At 37.7% G+C, this 16,454-nt stretch overlaps 1 protein-coding gene across 2 annotated transcripts in view; it reads right to left on the bottom strand.

The window, feature by feature from the left end:
• Positions 1–16,454, bottom strand: part of UBR5 (ubiquitin protein ligase E3 component n-recognin 5) — an 83,301-nt gene that overhangs the window by 25,621 nt on the left and 41,226 nt on the right. For both annotated transcript variants that reach the window (XM_070940403.1, XM_070940404.1), the window contains exons 19-34: positions 13,412–13,566; positions 12,448–12,645; positions 11,394–11,604; positions 9,932–10,058; positions 8,882–9,033; positions 8,408–8,503; positions 7,961–8,084; positions 7,574–7,671; positions 6,690–6,838; positions 5,475–5,566; positions 4,407–4,553; positions 4,198–4,316; positions 3,043–3,169; positions 2,809–2,938; positions 2,451–2,611; positions 859–1,098 (exon numbers count right to left, since the gene is read on the bottom strand). In XM_070940403.1, the coding sequence (XP_070796504.1) occupies positions 859–1,098; positions 2,451–2,611; positions 2,809–2,938; positions 3,043–3,169; positions 4,198–4,316; positions 4,407–4,553; positions 5,475–5,566; positions 6,690–6,838; positions 7,574–7,671; positions 7,961–8,084; positions 8,408–8,503; positions 8,882–9,033; positions 9,932–10,058; positions 11,394–11,604; positions 12,448–12,645; positions 13,412–13,566 (2,326 nt within the window). The remainder of the gene's footprint in view (positions 1–858; positions 1,099–2,450; positions 2,612–2,808; positions 2,939–3,042; positions 3,170–4,197; positions 4,317–4,406; positions 4,554–5,474; positions 5,567–6,689; positions 6,839–7,573; positions 7,672–7,960; positions 8,085–8,407; positions 8,504–8,881; positions 9,034–9,931; positions 10,059–11,393; positions 11,605–12,447; positions 12,646–13,411; positions 13,567–16,454) is intronic.

Raw genomic sequence — 16,454 nt, 5'->3', positions numbered from 1 at the left:
GTCCTCCTTTCCAAATAAGAACAATGAAGCAGAACAAAAGAATGCTGCTCTTTGGTTTTCTCTCCTTTGCACACTGTGGGAACACAAAGCCATGTTCTTCTCAAAAGACAATAAAAAAGAACAAATAGAGAAGAAAACTTGTGGCATTTTTCCAAGCACTGGGCCTCTGGATGAGGTATCTTGGTGAAATGAACCCCAAAGTAGCTTGGAAGAGTGTCAAGGGTGAATTAGGTTGGCAGGCTGTTCTACCAGGCAAGTTCTGAAAAGCCTTTTAGGATCCAGTTTTGGAGCTAAGGAAGCAGCACAAGCAGACAGCAATAACCACGGCCTGAGTCTCTTTTTTGCAGCAGTCATTAAGCAAACTAATGGTTCACTATGGGCCACTTTTGCCAAAAATTGTATGAAAATGCCATCTTTCAGCAAAACCATTGTAATATGCAGGTATGTGACTACGGGAGGCTGTGAACAGCCATAAATGTGTGCCAGCTGCTGAGTGCCCCATGTGGGTTCATGTGACCGGGGGGAGCATTGGAACTGAGTCTTAAGCACCCCAGGAAAGCCCATCGTAATTTCAAGCAGTCACTAAGTGACAGGTCAAAAGTTGAGGATTACTTGTGGGATCCTCAGCTATGCTGTCCTTCTAAAATATATAGAAACTTATCATTTTGGATTCTTTTTATTTATATCACACTGGTGAACCAGGTCTTTTACTGTTTGCTCGTATGTTTATACATGGAGTGGCGGGTGTCATTTGTTACTTTAAAGTAAACTCACCTGCACCAAAGACAACCTGACAAAGAGCATATTGCATTGCATTTAGAAGCATGTAATCATAATAAGCTACGTGCTGGACATTACCTGCTGGACTGGTCAGAAGATGGCCGTGGAGGAAGAGGTTCTACTGAGAACAGCTCTTCACTGCCTTGCATGGCATCTATGCTTGTGCTTGCCAATGTAAAAGGTGCTGTAGGACGTGCAATACCCATCCTAACTGGGATAATGAGGGACTCTGCTACATTGCATAATTCCTCTACAGCATAAGGTAATAAAGCTTGGAATACACGCTTACATTTTCCAATCGGCTGCGGAATAAAGTTGCTGGAAAAGAGTTGGGAAGGAATCTATTAATTCCAAAGGGACCAAAATATAAAAGACATATAAATCAAGACTACACTTATTTAATGCTTTTGCTACCCATGTAATTACAGCGATTTCTCCTTACATTCACTCCATGGTCAAGCTGTTTTTCCTCCCACAATGCTGCAAAACAAAATCCTTTTGAAGAAAAAAATGTGTCAAAGTCCTGATCAGGTCTCAGAACTACTGAATTGTTCTCACATTATCCAGAATTAATTAGTAACTAGCATTCTGTTTCCCAAATTGGTCACTTCTCTCGTTCTAATTAAATATACCTCCCTTCTTAAATTCTGGCTTCCTGCTTACTCCAGTGTGATTCCTCATCCTTATTTAAATCCCTTTATGACTTTGCTCCATCTCCTTTTCTGTACTGCTGTATCTTGATAGATCACTCAATTATGTCTTTTACTCCTCCAAATCCATGATCCTTCCTCTCAACAACCCTTAATTACTCCCTTGCTGTATCCAATATGCCAGCATATCATTATCCTGCTGTCATCTTTCAAACTCTTGCAAAATCAACCTTTGACATATTTTGCAACATTGTTGTTGTTATTTTGTTAGTAGATAAATCTAGGAATATAGAGCTAAAATGATTCCTTATTCTTTACCCAATTACCATTGTCTGTTTTCCTTCAATAGTAAACTTGTTCCCAGGAATCAGACTGTGTAAACGCCATGCAAAATGAAAAGCAGTAAGAATAGCAAAATATTTATGTCAAAATAAATAGCAAAATAAAATATGTCTTAATTCAACCCTATGGAGCACTTTGTTCAGCTCTTGTTAAGAAGATGGATAGTTTCTCCAATGCACATACCCAGAGATCTGACAGGTATAAAAGCACCACTATATTGTTTAAACAATAAACAAACAAATAAATAAAAGTGGAGCCCATGTGGCAACGTATGTCACTAGACATGATGCCAAATTATTTCCGCCAATAAACACTTCAGTACACTGTCTTTAAAATAGTAATGATCAGAGGCATAATATGCTACATTTCCATCTAATTTATAGAACCAAAACAGCTGTCAAGCAGACAGCTTAAAGCTAATGGAAATGATTATTATCTTTTCTTAATTGCTCCCATTTTGACAAAAGCTAGTGAGTCACAAGTTTTCCATATGAAAGGGACATTTATTTACAAAACGCAGGTGGCCATTCTCTGTTCTTCTTTTATACTGAACTGAAGCTTGAGCTTCATTATTAAAAAAACCTACATGAATGTATACATAATTTAAAAATACAGTGGCAGTTTTCACCCCAATGTTAATTGGGGTAAAGATTCTTTTTTTAAAAAAAAGGAACTTACTTTTTCTTTTTTGAGGAAGCCATTTCCACACTAAGAATTACAAAAACTCTAGCTACAGAACGCAGAAACCGCATTGTAACAGAAATTGCTTCTTCTCTGCGACCTGGAGTGTACTTGTTTTGCAATTCTTTGACAAGTGTCCCCAGCAAAGTATCTAAAAGCTAAAGAAAACAACTGTCACATCACAGCTTGGATTTGCAAGTTATTATATGAGATTTAAATTGAAAAAGAAAATTGGCACCATGTATACCAAAAAGAAAGAAAGAAAGAAAGAAAGAAAGAAAGAAAGAAAGAAAGAAAGAAAGAAAGAAAGAAAGAAAGAAAGAAAGAAAGAAAGAAAGAAACACAGACGCCTTACCAAAATATCTGCTGTACATTTCACAATGAGACAATGTGTAAAACAATCCAGACGAATAGTACCACTCTGCTGATTAAGATAAACTTGTTCTTCAGGCAAAAGATGACCAATCCTACTGCTTGCACTAAGACTTGGAAAAAAGCAAAAAGAGAGAAAAAGAGAATAAAATGTAGTTGCACGTCTACAACACAGAGCAAATTTTCAAAGTAACTGAAACATGTTATTTATACACACGGGTCTTTGTTCTCCTGTGAGCCAAACATGATCATAGATTTCAAGGCATTCCAGTCTTGTAAAACACGTTCCAAGGCAAGCTGTGCAAATCGTGGCGGTTCTAAATCATGATCAGGCATATCTGAATCTAAGATACAAATAAAAGAAGACTTCAATAGCTTTTCCAGAATGGAATATCTTTTCCATAATTAGATATGGCTATGTCAACAGGTTTTGGGATCTTAGGGAAATGGAAACTTGTTGAGATGGCCACATTGATAAATATTGCTACTTTTATTATAGTTTTTTTTTAACTGTTTTTTTTTATTGTAAGCCATCCAGAGTCACATTTGTGAGATAGTCAGTTATATAAATGGGAGGAATAAAAAGTCCTTCCAGTTTGGTAAGCTTGAAAGTATGAATTGAACTGCTCAGGAAATCAAGGAAGTTACATGGTTAAATCTGCTGCTACATTCTCTCACAAATTTCCCTTCCATTTTTATCTATTGTTTGGTTGGAAGAAAGTCTGGAGAAGCCACTATAAAATAATTTGAGAAACAATAAAAAAATACTCCACTATTTTCTATAAGAGGATGGCAAAAACATTAATTTAATAGAAATAGTATTATTTTGATGCCTCCCTGCCTCAAAGCAGAAAGAGCTTTCGAAATAAGTGAACAGCATTCTGTTATGTTTGGTACTTAGAGACATCTATGGATAGGATACATATTTTCTCGTTCATGTACAATTTCTTTTGCATTTTGAGGCTTGGTGAATTAAAGAACAAAATGGATGCCTTAAGTATTGTAGATGCTTAAGACTTCCCATTTCACATCTTAAAATGTCTTTGACATCTCCAAATCAGAGGGTGATTTTATCAATTTGGAGTGGACCCTCAAAAAAAAAAAAAAAGAGGTTCAGTTGTATACTCCTAGACTGGAAAGATGATGGGAGAAGTAAATATTAAGATCAGAAAGGGAAGACAACTGTGGAAATACAAGATAAAAACAGCTAAGTTCATCCTAAGTAAGGCAGGGAAAATAATGGAAAGAGAAGCCTGGGATAGCTAATATAATAGTATTTATATTATATATTATTCCTCGTTTTATGTGTGCTGGGAGATCTTGACAGGTAAGACTATAGCAGAAAATTGTGTAAAATCATTGAACGGCCTACCTTCAGGGTTTGCAGTTTTACGATTACGATCTTCTCTAATTCTTGGCGGCCGGTATTGACAGTGCTCTACTGTTTGTCGCGCAACTGTCTGTACTAAGAACAGTAGGAGATGTTCCCCCCTAGAACACAGAGAGAGGTGTTTTAAAAAAAAAAGACTGCTCTAAATTTCCCAGATCACTTTCTCCCATTTGGAATAAACAGGCACTTGCCTACTATTTGGCATGGTGACAAGATTTGTAGTAGTAAGCAGCCGGAAAAGCAGATCAAGACGGGCAGATTTCTGTCCTGCAATTAATGTTTTGCACTTGCACTTCTCCCAACAATCACAGTATGCTGTAGGTGAGGTGCGTTTAAGCCTGAAAGAGAGAAAATTTTAATTATGCTATGATCAATTTTCATATCAATATGAAATGTAGATCTAAAAATGTGAGCTTTATGGTCATGTATAAAAGGCTGTACTAATTTAAGAGTAACAATTGTGAAAAAGAGTAAATTGTCCCTTGCCTATGTACTTGTGAATATACAGCAAATGTTGCCAAGAAGGAAAACTCAAACCCCTGTGTCTAAACAGAAAGGAGATAAACAGAGAGAGAAAGCGGGATCGGTCGACATTTGGATGGAAGACAGTCAAGCCATGCTGTATATTTGACTGGGAAGTAGGAAAACATTTCAGAAAATGGAGATTGCAAGCTACCAAATGTTGCCAAGAAAAGAAAACAACAAAGGCCATGTAGTCATTTAGAGTTAATCTTGACTTGAGGGAATCTTCATCTTCTCACCCCAATAGAAATGGCCTCCACATGTTGAATTTCAACTTTTGTGTCTTATGTTTCCATATATTAACAACAAAAAAACATAAGAACAATTTTAAATCTCATTGTGAGAGAGCAGGCTGCCCAGAAAATGGCCAGTACTTGTGCTACTATTGTCCCGTCTCTTTCAGCCATCTCCCCAGTCAGCACAACATTATTGGATATAAAAACTTATTGAGAGACAGCTGGGTGTAGAGGATCTGTGTTCATGTATGGAAATAAAGCAGCTTGAAGTAGCCTAAAACACCTAGAAAGAGGTACCATAATTTTCTCTAGCAAAACTCACCAGAAGTAGTAGTTGGAATAGCAGGAGTAGGAGTAGAAATGGCAGTGGGGAATAGCGGAATAATGGTGAGTACAGCTTCTGAATACCTGTGTTGTGATGGCTCTTTTGTGTTTAGAGCCCACTAAAATGGGTGTAGTTAAAAGAATCTGTGATATTCATTACAATAAACATAAACATACTTGCAATCATGGCCTTTATGGCACACTCGTGCACATTCTGTGCAACAGCACAGAGATTCCAGTAAACCACATGTTCGGCATTCAAATATATCCTGAAATGGGAGGAAAACAACATTTTAGAAAAAGTCAAAATAACACCCTTCTCCCCTCTCTCTCTACACATAGATATTGGATGTATACTGGATGTTTGGCATAAATTATGACTTCCTTTTCTCATTCTGTAGAATAGACAACCACTGCAAAAACTGCATTTGCAGCAGTAACTATTTTAAGAATATTAAGACTTCTGGACACATTTTTAAAAATTGGGTTAATTTTCAGCTCTGTTCACTTTTTTTTCTTGCAATAATTTTATTAAGCATTACAATTAAAAAGGTAAAAGTTAATACAAACTAAAAAAATAAAAAATAAAAATAAAAACTGTAGAAAAGATAGAAAAACCCAGAAAAATAGAAAAAAAACAGAAAAATAAAAAATAAGGGGAAAATAAGAATATAGTAAAGAAAAAGAAAAATATAAAGAAGTAACTTCCCCCTTCATCACAGCAAGTATAAAATAATTTTAGTAACTTATCACTTAAATTTCACCTAAAATACAACAAAAGAATTCTTTTGTCTCATTTCTTATTTATAAACAAAACTTTAAAGTCTTGTCATTCTGGTTAGCAAAATTCCATTAAGGGTTACCATTAAGGGTTTTAATCTGTTTAAATATATCCTAGAATAGAATTTTTTTCTTTTTTGTCTCTTCTCAAAGAATCTTTCAAAATTTTAATAAATTCTCTTTTATAAATCCATATAGGAATGTTATTCGAGCCACTCTTTTGGTTTATTATTTATATGTACCTTTTCATTATTAAACATCAGCTGAGCACTGTTTCCTTTCCCAATTTACCCAAGATTAGATTTTTAATTTAGCATACAAGTAGTAAGGCAGGTAACATCTAAGTAAACACTTCTCGTTTATCAATGACTGAATATCAAATTAGTCATAGTTTTAACTTAAAGGAAATAAATTAAGCATAAGTTAATGAGTTTATTGCAAGAATAATTACATCTGGATTTAAATACTGAGATTAAGAAAGGGAGGGAGGGAGGGAGGGAAAAACAAATGTGCATTTTTAAAAATAAATTGTAAACTTGGGGAAATAAAGATGTTTAACCTGGCAACAAAAAAAAAATGACAAAAATGCCAACCAAGACTCCCTAAATGTACCTGATTTATATGTTCTGCACCAGTCCATGTGAAACTACAAGTATCATTGCAACACAAAACATACAAAGGAGAATCATCTGGATTTGTGCCAGTTGGACAAACCATTCCCATAAAGACATCTTCTTCTTTTTCACTTGACATTGCCTCTGCTTTAAAAAGAAGGAGCAGAAAGAGGAGGGAAGGTTCCAAATTAAACATCAGAACTAGAGGTTTAAAAACCTCAATACTCAGGAAGCTCCGCAATAGTGAAAAGGAAACACTGCTTTACTTCAGTGACATATTATACGATACTTACACTAAATTTAAATTCTTCCTAGGAATAGGTTGACTATTTGGCTTTATTGAGAGAAACTGCTATACACTCTCCTCTAATAAACTGAAACTGCTTTTAAGTCAACAAGATAAAATGGCAATAAGTAATGAAAATAGTTTTTTTCTTCATTCAATCATGTCCGATTCTCAGAGGTTGTCTGGACGAATCCCTGATGTTTTCTTGGCAAGTTTTTCAGAAGTGGTTTGCCATTGCCTCCTTCTTAGGGCTTACAAAGACTGACTGACCCAAGGACACCTATCTGACTTCATGCCCAAGGCAGGGCTAGAACTCATAGTCTCCCAGTTTCTAGCCTGAAGCCTTAACCACTCCACAACCTGGGTCTCAATTAAAATATAATCCACTACATAAAGGGTAAAGAAATAAATTTTCTAAGAAAATTCCTTCAACTGAATTAATCCAACTACAGAGAAAGGAATAATCCAAGTAATATAGACAAGTAGCAAGGAAACTGCAATTTTCTATTCATTCTATATTATAAAATATGTCAAACTCCCAAAGAAAAAAAAAACCCTAAATCATTAGCAATTTTTATTTAAAAAAATATCCATACCTTTGGCAACTTTCTGTGCAGTTTCTAAAATAGTAATTGCAGCAGGATAGGCTCTGCCACTGACTGCAGACATAAATGGTGTCATGCCCCTTGCATCCCTACAAGTAAAAATATATCCATATCATTTTCCAATTAAAATATCTTCAGGAAAGATTTTTTTAAAAAATAATCACTGTAAAGACTTTTTAAAAAACAGCATACATTTTACTTGAGTCCTGATTTTCAAAAATTCATAGGGGAATATGAGGACAGATAATTTCAACCTAGCTGCTTGACTGAAAAAGCAGGAATAAAGCCAAATACTGACTCTCTTGAAGAGGCAAGTTATTCTACCTGCTTCTTAAGAGTATGAAGCCAATGCATGAAATTTATCAAGAAGACCCTTACTTGGCTGACAGCAGTTCCCGAAGATATGGCTGTAGAACAACACTGTCACACAACAATTTCAGTATGAAATGTGCATTGGCCTTCCTGTCTTTTGATTCCACTACAGAAGGTTCTGTAGAAGGACCTACAAATGAGAAAAGATAGATGAAAAACAAAATTTAAAAGTTGCTTTGTTGCTGTGACAATTATGACTGTTATTGCAACTATATTTGAAATGTGATATGACAAAATTATCAATATTAGTGGAAATAGAAGCACTGGACGTTTTATATTCTGAAGCAACATTTTAACTGACAACATATTTTAATGCATCCAAATTATTATGGAATATACTTGTAAGAGTTACAGAAATACTTGCAAACAACAGTAGCTAGTACACCGGTAGAGTGTACTTGCAATCTGTTTGCAAAGATATATATTTAAGCATATCAAATAATGTTCTCTCACCTGGTATGGTAGAAGTGCTTGGTCCTTGGCCAGTGCCAGTTGTTGCTGTGGTAAGAGATCCCACAGCAGGAGCCAGGATAAAATCAATGTCACCATCTTTAGCAAACAGAATAGCAGGATGAACATCAATAAATAAAACACATCCCAACATGACCCCCTCCCATATTAACTAAAAAAAATCACTGCTTTAAGTTTTCTTCTAGCCAAAGGTTCTTCAATAAGTCTAAAAGTAACTAGTAAACAGCGAGCAACAAGCCTAAAATGAGCAACAATTGCTACAAATTCATGTGGTAATTTCACTTCATTAAATACTGCACACAATCAAATAGGTTATATTACATACCTATTATAGGTATTTAATGCTAGTATATGTCTTTCATTTACATTTACATGACTCTCACTACATGACTCTGGCATACCATTAACATTTGTTTGGAATCTGCAATTATGCAGAGGAACATCTCAGGATCTTACCGGGATCCATTGCTGGAGGATCAGGAACCCAGCTTGGAGGGGCTATGGGAGGAGAAACAGGATCCTGATGATCACTTGATGAAGCTCCAGCTTCATGTCTGCCCAAACCCGCTGCTCTCAAAGATCGTCTCATCATTTCTCTCAGTCGCAAACTAACAATAAAAAGGAACTCATAAATAATGGTGCATTTTTAGAAAAAAATATGTAATTTTACCAAAATTGCCTGCTAAGCTGGTAAATTCTTCTAAGTTTATTTTTTTATTTTATTTTTTTCATTTCTATACTGCCCTTCTCCAAATAGGACTCAGGGCGGTGAACAGCCAAAGTAAAAAACAGAACATACAAAATTTAAAAACAGTTTAAAATAATTAAATATTTTGGCCGTAAATTAAAACAACCCAATTTAAAATCAATTTAAAATTTAAAATTTAACTTTATACTTCTATATACTTTTATACTATATACTTTATACTTTTATACTTCTATCATCAAGTAAAAATATCCAGCCATCTTGCCTTTCATTAGCCTCTCCTTCCAACTCCTTTTGATATTTCTAAGTGTCAGCTCTCTCCAGTGAATCCTAGCTTTATATTACATGTCCAAAATATATGTGTTATTTTCATTATGGCTTCCACTAAGCAATCAAACCTGATTTCACCTAATCTGAAATGATGCGGTTTTCTTGTGATCCACATTACATTGATAATAATATTAATTATTAAAAACAACAATTTTCTCCAGCATCACAATTCAAAGGTCCCAAATGTGCTTTTTCCAAAAGGCAACTGGACTTACTTTCTTTCTTCTTTGAAAGCATTTCACTTCTCATCCAAGAAGCTTATTCAGTGGAAAAAGCAATTATGTTTGGAAGAGTCAGCATTAAAAGGAAACTGGGCCATCAAAGAACATAGTGGCTGGACAGCATCAAAACTGACACCAGCCAGAATGTAGGAAAATTCAAAGAAGTAGTGGAAGATGTGGAGCGACCTGGCCCACCAAAAGTCAGACTCGATTGAATGGATAACATCATTATCATCGCCACTAACCTACCTTCTACTGCTGGAGGAACCTGCACGATTTCCTGGTCCGTTACTTGACACCACTGAAATAGCATTTGCAATAGCTTCAACGGCAGATAATCTTTCAGCAAACGTATTCCTTTCTGAGCGCTCTGCTTCTGAAGCATAAATAAGAACCTTGACAAAACTGTTGCTATCATGGCTCAAACGTTTCTCGTTCACATGCATTTGTCATTTATATACAAGTGTCCTAATTTGAAATCAATAGCATATTACCGTGTTTCCCCAAAAATAAGACCCTGAAATAAGTGCTTGGCCTTATTATCATGCGCTCAAAAGCCCAATTGAGCTTATTATCAGGGGATGTCTTATTTTGGGGGAAACAGGGTAATATCAAATATTTACTCAAATGCAAAATAATGACAGGAATAAAGTTAATAAAGTTTCAAGGGATCAGAAGGTTAGAGTAATTTAAATCACAGAAGATAATTTGCATGTTAAAAAATTTACAGTCAACTAATGGCCAGCAAGGCAACTTAAGCTCTTTACTATAACATTCAGTAAATGTGGATGTCAATCTCTTAGCAATGTAATAAGGCATTCAGAGGATAAAATGCTCACCGGCTCAAATAGTTTACAGGGCATTTAAAGCAGCACTGGGCAACATTTGCAGCAAGTACCTGACATCACCATCATTCACCATCATCATTATTATTATTCCTCCAAGTAATTATTTATTTATTATTATTATTATTATTATTATTATTATTATTATTATTATTATTATTATTATTATTATTATTATGCCTCCAAGTAATGTTACCAGAATGTATGGAAACAAATATATTTGAGCCTGTTTTGCATGAAAATTTAAGGAATGAAAGTGCAAATAATCTCCCAGCAACGAAAGGCAGCCATTTTGTTATTTTATAAAAAAAAGCAATGATATATCATTTGAAATCAGAAGTTTCGCCACTAAATTTTGGTGATGCAGTTAGAGGTCACAAGCAACTCATAACTTGCCTATCAATGATTTAGAGAATGGAGACCAAAATTAGTTTTCTTTCCCCTTTACTCTACAGCTGTCAAGCGCCAGGAAAATCAGGAGATCCAGACAGTTCAAATGCGTATAAAGATTTATCCTCTGTATTTCCAGGAAATTACATGCTTGTGTTAAGGAGGTGCTGATAGCATTCTCATGCCTTCTCTAAAGGACTGTTGATCCAGGAAAAAAATGCAGCTTAAATAAATACCAGCAATTGTGGCATGCAGGCTCACCCTGCTCTGAAACATATGTTTGGCTTTAAAACTAAAGTGCTTAATGTCACTGTGTCCACTTTATGGCTATGCTGGCCATGGGTATAACATTTGAATCTCAAAGTGACTAATTTGTCTATATATGTACAAAGCTATTTCAAAATTGATTTCTGAATAATGGTGGATCCTTCTTTCAACAATGTGCAGAAGAATTTGCATCAGATTGTTAAGCTTACCTTCTTCCTCTTTAGTTTCTTTATTACTGGTTGGAAAGCACACAGAGACACAAGCATGCAGAATATTTCTATTTCCGTCACATCGATGGCCAAGGAATGTCTGTAGCATTTGTGGATTCTGATCCAAGACAACAGCTTGTTCGAGGTTCATAAGATACTGTCTGCAGGACTCATAGTCACATCGCAGAATATGTTGCATTAAAGTTTGCTTCTGCACCCAGAAAATAAACAGGCACCATTATTCAGTATATGCTACTGTATGCAGTTTATTTTTTTAAAACTATTTTGCTACTCTAAATTCCATGAAAAGGGATGAGCCAAAAATACAATCAATAAAAATGTGATATTAAAAGATTAATGTTGCATTTATACATTAATTAAGTTTACCGTTAATGATTTCAGTCAAAGTGCATGATCTATAAAGTAATGTGAAAGCTAGTAAATTTTGGCCCTTTGAAATCTACCTGCCTGAAATGGTAAGCAATATAATGTACATTTAAAATCTCTGACTGTAGCCAAATGCTGGGTGACACAAAAAGAACTAAAATGTCAGTTTTAATTTTCAACATATTTGACACCAAAGCAGAACAATCTGCAATTACCGGACTATATTTTTAAAGATTCTAGCTTTAACTTTATAAGGTAATGGTCACTTAAATTGCACAACTCTTCAGAAATCAACTAACTTTGAAAAAGAGCTTTGGTTTAATCAAGGTATTTGTAATACAGCAGAAATCTATATAAAGCCTAGAACTCTCAGATTAAAATCACTATTTAGGAATATAAATAACTGACTTTGTATAAATATACAAAAGGATGAAGGCTATTGCTGAGCACATTGTAAGCCGCCCTGAGTCTCCGGAGAAGGGCGGCATATAACATACATACATACATACATACATACATACATACATACATACATACATAAATAAATAAATAAATCTACGAAAGACTGAATGCAAACCAAGAGAGTAAATGAAAGATACAGTGCGCCTCTAACTTTGCTTGATATATTTATTTATTTAGCATATGGCACATTCAATATATTAATTACCTCAACAGCCATTATGATGATAGCAGCTTTCTTTTTAATGGTTGAATTAGCAGGAATATTTGTTAAGGAATGTACTCCCATTCCCAGACTGCTAATAGGAGGGAGATCAAGCCAATCAGGATCTCTTATTCCACCCATACAATCTTTTGCCATTGGATATATAGTGCCATTTCCATCTCTAAGAATGATTGGTGATTCCTATGTAAGAAGCAAAATGTCATGAAATACAAAATTCTAGTTATTTTTCCTCACTGTTTCAGTTAATACTTTACAAAGAAGTTTACATTCCTTATTTACCAGCTATTTTTCTTGGTTGAACATTTTTGCCTTCTTGCCTATTTTAGCAACAGGACAAATGTAGCCTCCAGCAGTGCATCATCTCCTGAAGTAAACCCAGCTCAATTCATCTTAGACACAACCTCTTTGTCTTCAAAGCAATCACAAACTAAGGGCAATTGTTACAAACATGCAAAATGTTTCAAATGAAAAATGTTTAGAGTTTGCAATACTCTGAGTTTGAAATACATCGTTCCAACTTAAGTAAGTGAATAATCCCATTTGTATAAAAGTTTATATGCACACATTTTACTATTTCATCCAGTAACATAGAATTCATAATATCACAAATTTTAGGGATGATGGGAACTAATCATTCCTATTTTGTGTAGGGATTGTATATTCCCCAATGAAATTGTTCCAAATGTCACAGAAAAGGAGGAGACCTTCCCAACATTTTCTTCCCCTTAACCACTAAACTGTGCCATAGGCTTAGACAAACCCTCTCGATAATATTAAATATTTGTAACTTTCTTTCTTTCCCATTCCTTGCATTCCAAATATAGAGAAAAATTAGGCACCTTGTATATGGATAGAGAATATTGACAGCTTTCCTATAAAGACGTAGTTCAAAATAATTCAAGTTTACACTAAAGCCCCTTTCTAAATATTCAGAATAAAAACAAACCTGTCCAGCAGTGAAAATAGCAACACTTCTCTCATTCTGCCCAAGGAAAGCAAGGCTGCTAGTGGGAAAATTGTTTTCCTGTTCTGCTTTTCCAGTTGCTAGATCAAAAATGCAATATCTAACCCAATTTCCAGTCTTGAGGACAGCATGGACTCCTAAAAAGTGGGGAAAAAAATGCTAGTTTAACATATCTATCTGCTACTAAAAGTCTTGTTCCTGTAACCTTTAACTGGGTGAAACAGTTCATCATAGTTCATCATTTTTGAACCAAGGTACCTCAAGTGGTACATTCATTACAGAATGAATATCTTTTTAACTGTATTTTAATGTTTGTATCTATGTTTTTTACTTTGGCTGTACACCGCCCTGAGTCCTTCAGGAGAAGGGCGGTATATAAATTTGATAATAAATAAGTAAATAAATAAACCCAAAATCCAGAACCTACAACTCCTATGGAATTGAAGCTTGGAAAAATTTATAAAACATTTTTTGAGATAAAAATTATCATAAAACTGTTTATGGCTTAATATAAAATATTGCAAAGAATTATCTCTGTTGATGTTTGATTGTGCTGTTACAGTTCAGCATGGGCTATTTGCAAGGTAAATACATCTCTGAATGCATCATAACTTTTCTAGTGAAGGCATTAGAAATTCTGTCTTTTTTTTTTTTATGGCATTGAGGGTAAGGAAATGTCTCTGAAAGGATGATACAAAGGGTCACAATTTATTTATTTATTTATTTATTTATTTATTTATTTATTTATTTATTTATTTATTTATTTATTTATTTATTTATTTATTTATTTATTAATTAAATTTCTATACCACCCTTCTCCAAATAGGATTCAGGGCGGTGCACAGCCAAGATAAAAACAAAGCATACAAAATTTAAGAACAGTATTAAAATAATTAAATATTTTGGCCGAAATTAAGATAACCCAATTTAAAATCAATTTAAAATTTAACTCAGGCCAGCCCAGCTTGTTGAAATAAATAGGTTTTCAGGGCCCGACGAAAAATCCGGAGGTCTGTTATTATACGTAACTCTGGGGGAAGGTTGTTCCAGAGGGTGGGCGCCGTCACAGAGAAGGCTCTCCCCCTGGGGGTCGCCAGCCGACATTGTCTGGCGGACGGCACCCTGAGGAGGCCCACTCTGTGCGAGCGTACTGGCCGGTGGGAGGCTATTGGTGGCAGAAGGTGGTCTCGTAAATACCCCGGCCCTAAGCCATGGAGCGCTTTAAAGGTGGTCACCAACACCTTGAAGCGCACCCGGAAGACCACTGGGAGCCAGTGCAGCTCGCGCAGGAGAGGTGTCACATGGGAGCGCCTCGTCGCCCCCATAATCCCCCGCGCGGCCGCGTTCTGGACCAGCTGGAGCCTCCGGGTGCACCCCAGGGGGAACCCCATGTAGAGAGCGTTGCAGTAGTCCAGGCGGGAAATGACTAGTGCCTGAGTGACTGTGCGTAGAGAGTCCCGATCTAGAAAGGGGCGCAGCTGGCGTATCAGGCGAACCTGATAAAAAGCCCCCCTGGCCACGGCCGTCAAATGATCTTCTAAAGACAGCCGTGCGTCCAGGAGGACGCCCAAGTTGCGAGCCCTCTCCGTGGGGGCGAGTGATTCGCCCCCAATAGCCAGCGATGGCGTCAGCTGGCTATATCGGGACGCTGGAAGCCACAGCCACTCGGTCTTGGAGGGGTTGAGTCGGAGCCTGTTTCTCCCCATCCAGGCCCGCACGGCCTCCAGGCACTGGGACATCACTTCAAGGGCATTGTTGGGGTGGCCTGGGGTGGAGATGTACAGCTGGGTGTCATCAGCGTACTGATGGAACTCCACCCCAAAGCCACGGATGATCTCACCCAGCGGCTTTACATAAATGTTGAACAGAAGGGGCGAGAGGACCGACCCTTGTGGCACCCCACAAGCAAGGTGCCTCGGGGTCGACCGCTGCCCCCCCCGTCAACACAGATTGCGACCGGTCAGAGAGGTAGGAGGAGAACCACCGCAGAACGGTGCCCCCCCACCCCCAACCCCGCCAACCGGTGCAACATGATACCATGGTCGATGGTATCAAAAGCCGCTGAGAGGTCTAACAGGACCAGGATAGAGGAGCAACCCCTATCCCGAGCCCTCCAGAGATCATCCACCAACGCGACCAATGCCGTTTCCGTGCTGTACCCAGGCCGGAAGCCGGACTGGAGCGGGTCTAGATAGACAGCTTCATCCAGGTACCGGGGGAGCTGTTGCGCCACCACACTCTCAACAACCTTCGCAACAAAGCGAAGGTTGGAGACTGGACGATAGTTAGCCAAAACAGCCGGATCCAGAGAGGGCTTCTTGAGGAGGGGCCTCACAACCGCTTCTTTCAAAGCGGCCGGCAGGACCCCCTCACTCAAAGAAGCGTTAACAATCTTCTGGAGCCAGCCTCGTGTCACCTCCCGGGAAGCCAGTACCAACCAGGAGGGACACGGGTCCAATAAACATGTGGTCGCGTTCAGCCGTCACAGGACCCTGTCCATGTCCTCGGGAGCCACAGGATCGAACTCCCCCCAGATAACACTCTCAAGACCTGCCTCAGTCATCCCGTCCGGACATACCCAGTCAGAGGCCAGTCCTTCCCGAATCTGAGCGATTTTGTCATACAGATACTGCACAAAGTCCTCGGCTCGGCCCTGCAAGGGGTCATCCCGCGCTTCCAGATGGAGGAGGGAGCGGGTCACCCTAAACAGGGCGGCCGGGCGATTATCTGATGACGCGATAAGAGCGGCAAAATAACTAGATTTCGCCGCTTTTATCGCCACTAGGTAGGTCTTAATATGAGACCTCACCAGTGTTCGGTCGGATTCGGAGCGACTGGTCCTCCAACTACTCTCCAGGCGTCTTTTCTGGCGCTTCATCTCCCTGAGCTCCTCGGAGAACCAAGGAGCTAGGTGAGTTCGGTGCCGGGTCAGAGGCCGCAAAGGCACGACACGGTCCAAGGCCCCGGCAGCCGCACTATCCCAGGCGGCCACCAGGTCCTCAGTCGAGTCATGAGCCAGAGTCTC

This window comes from Pituophis catenifer, unplaced genomic scaffold (genome assembly GCF_029215685.1).
Source record: "Pituophis catenifer annectens isolate HBS135680 unplaced genomic scaffold, rPitCat1.0.hap2 SCAF_3, whole genome shotgun sequence".
Classification (NCBI taxonomy): Eukaryota; Metazoa; Chordata; class Lepidosauria; order Squamata; family Colubridae; genus Pituophis; species Pituophis catenifer.
The sequence above is the reverse complement of the archived record's forward strand: the minus strand, read 5'-3'. Positions and strand labels throughout refer to the sequence as shown.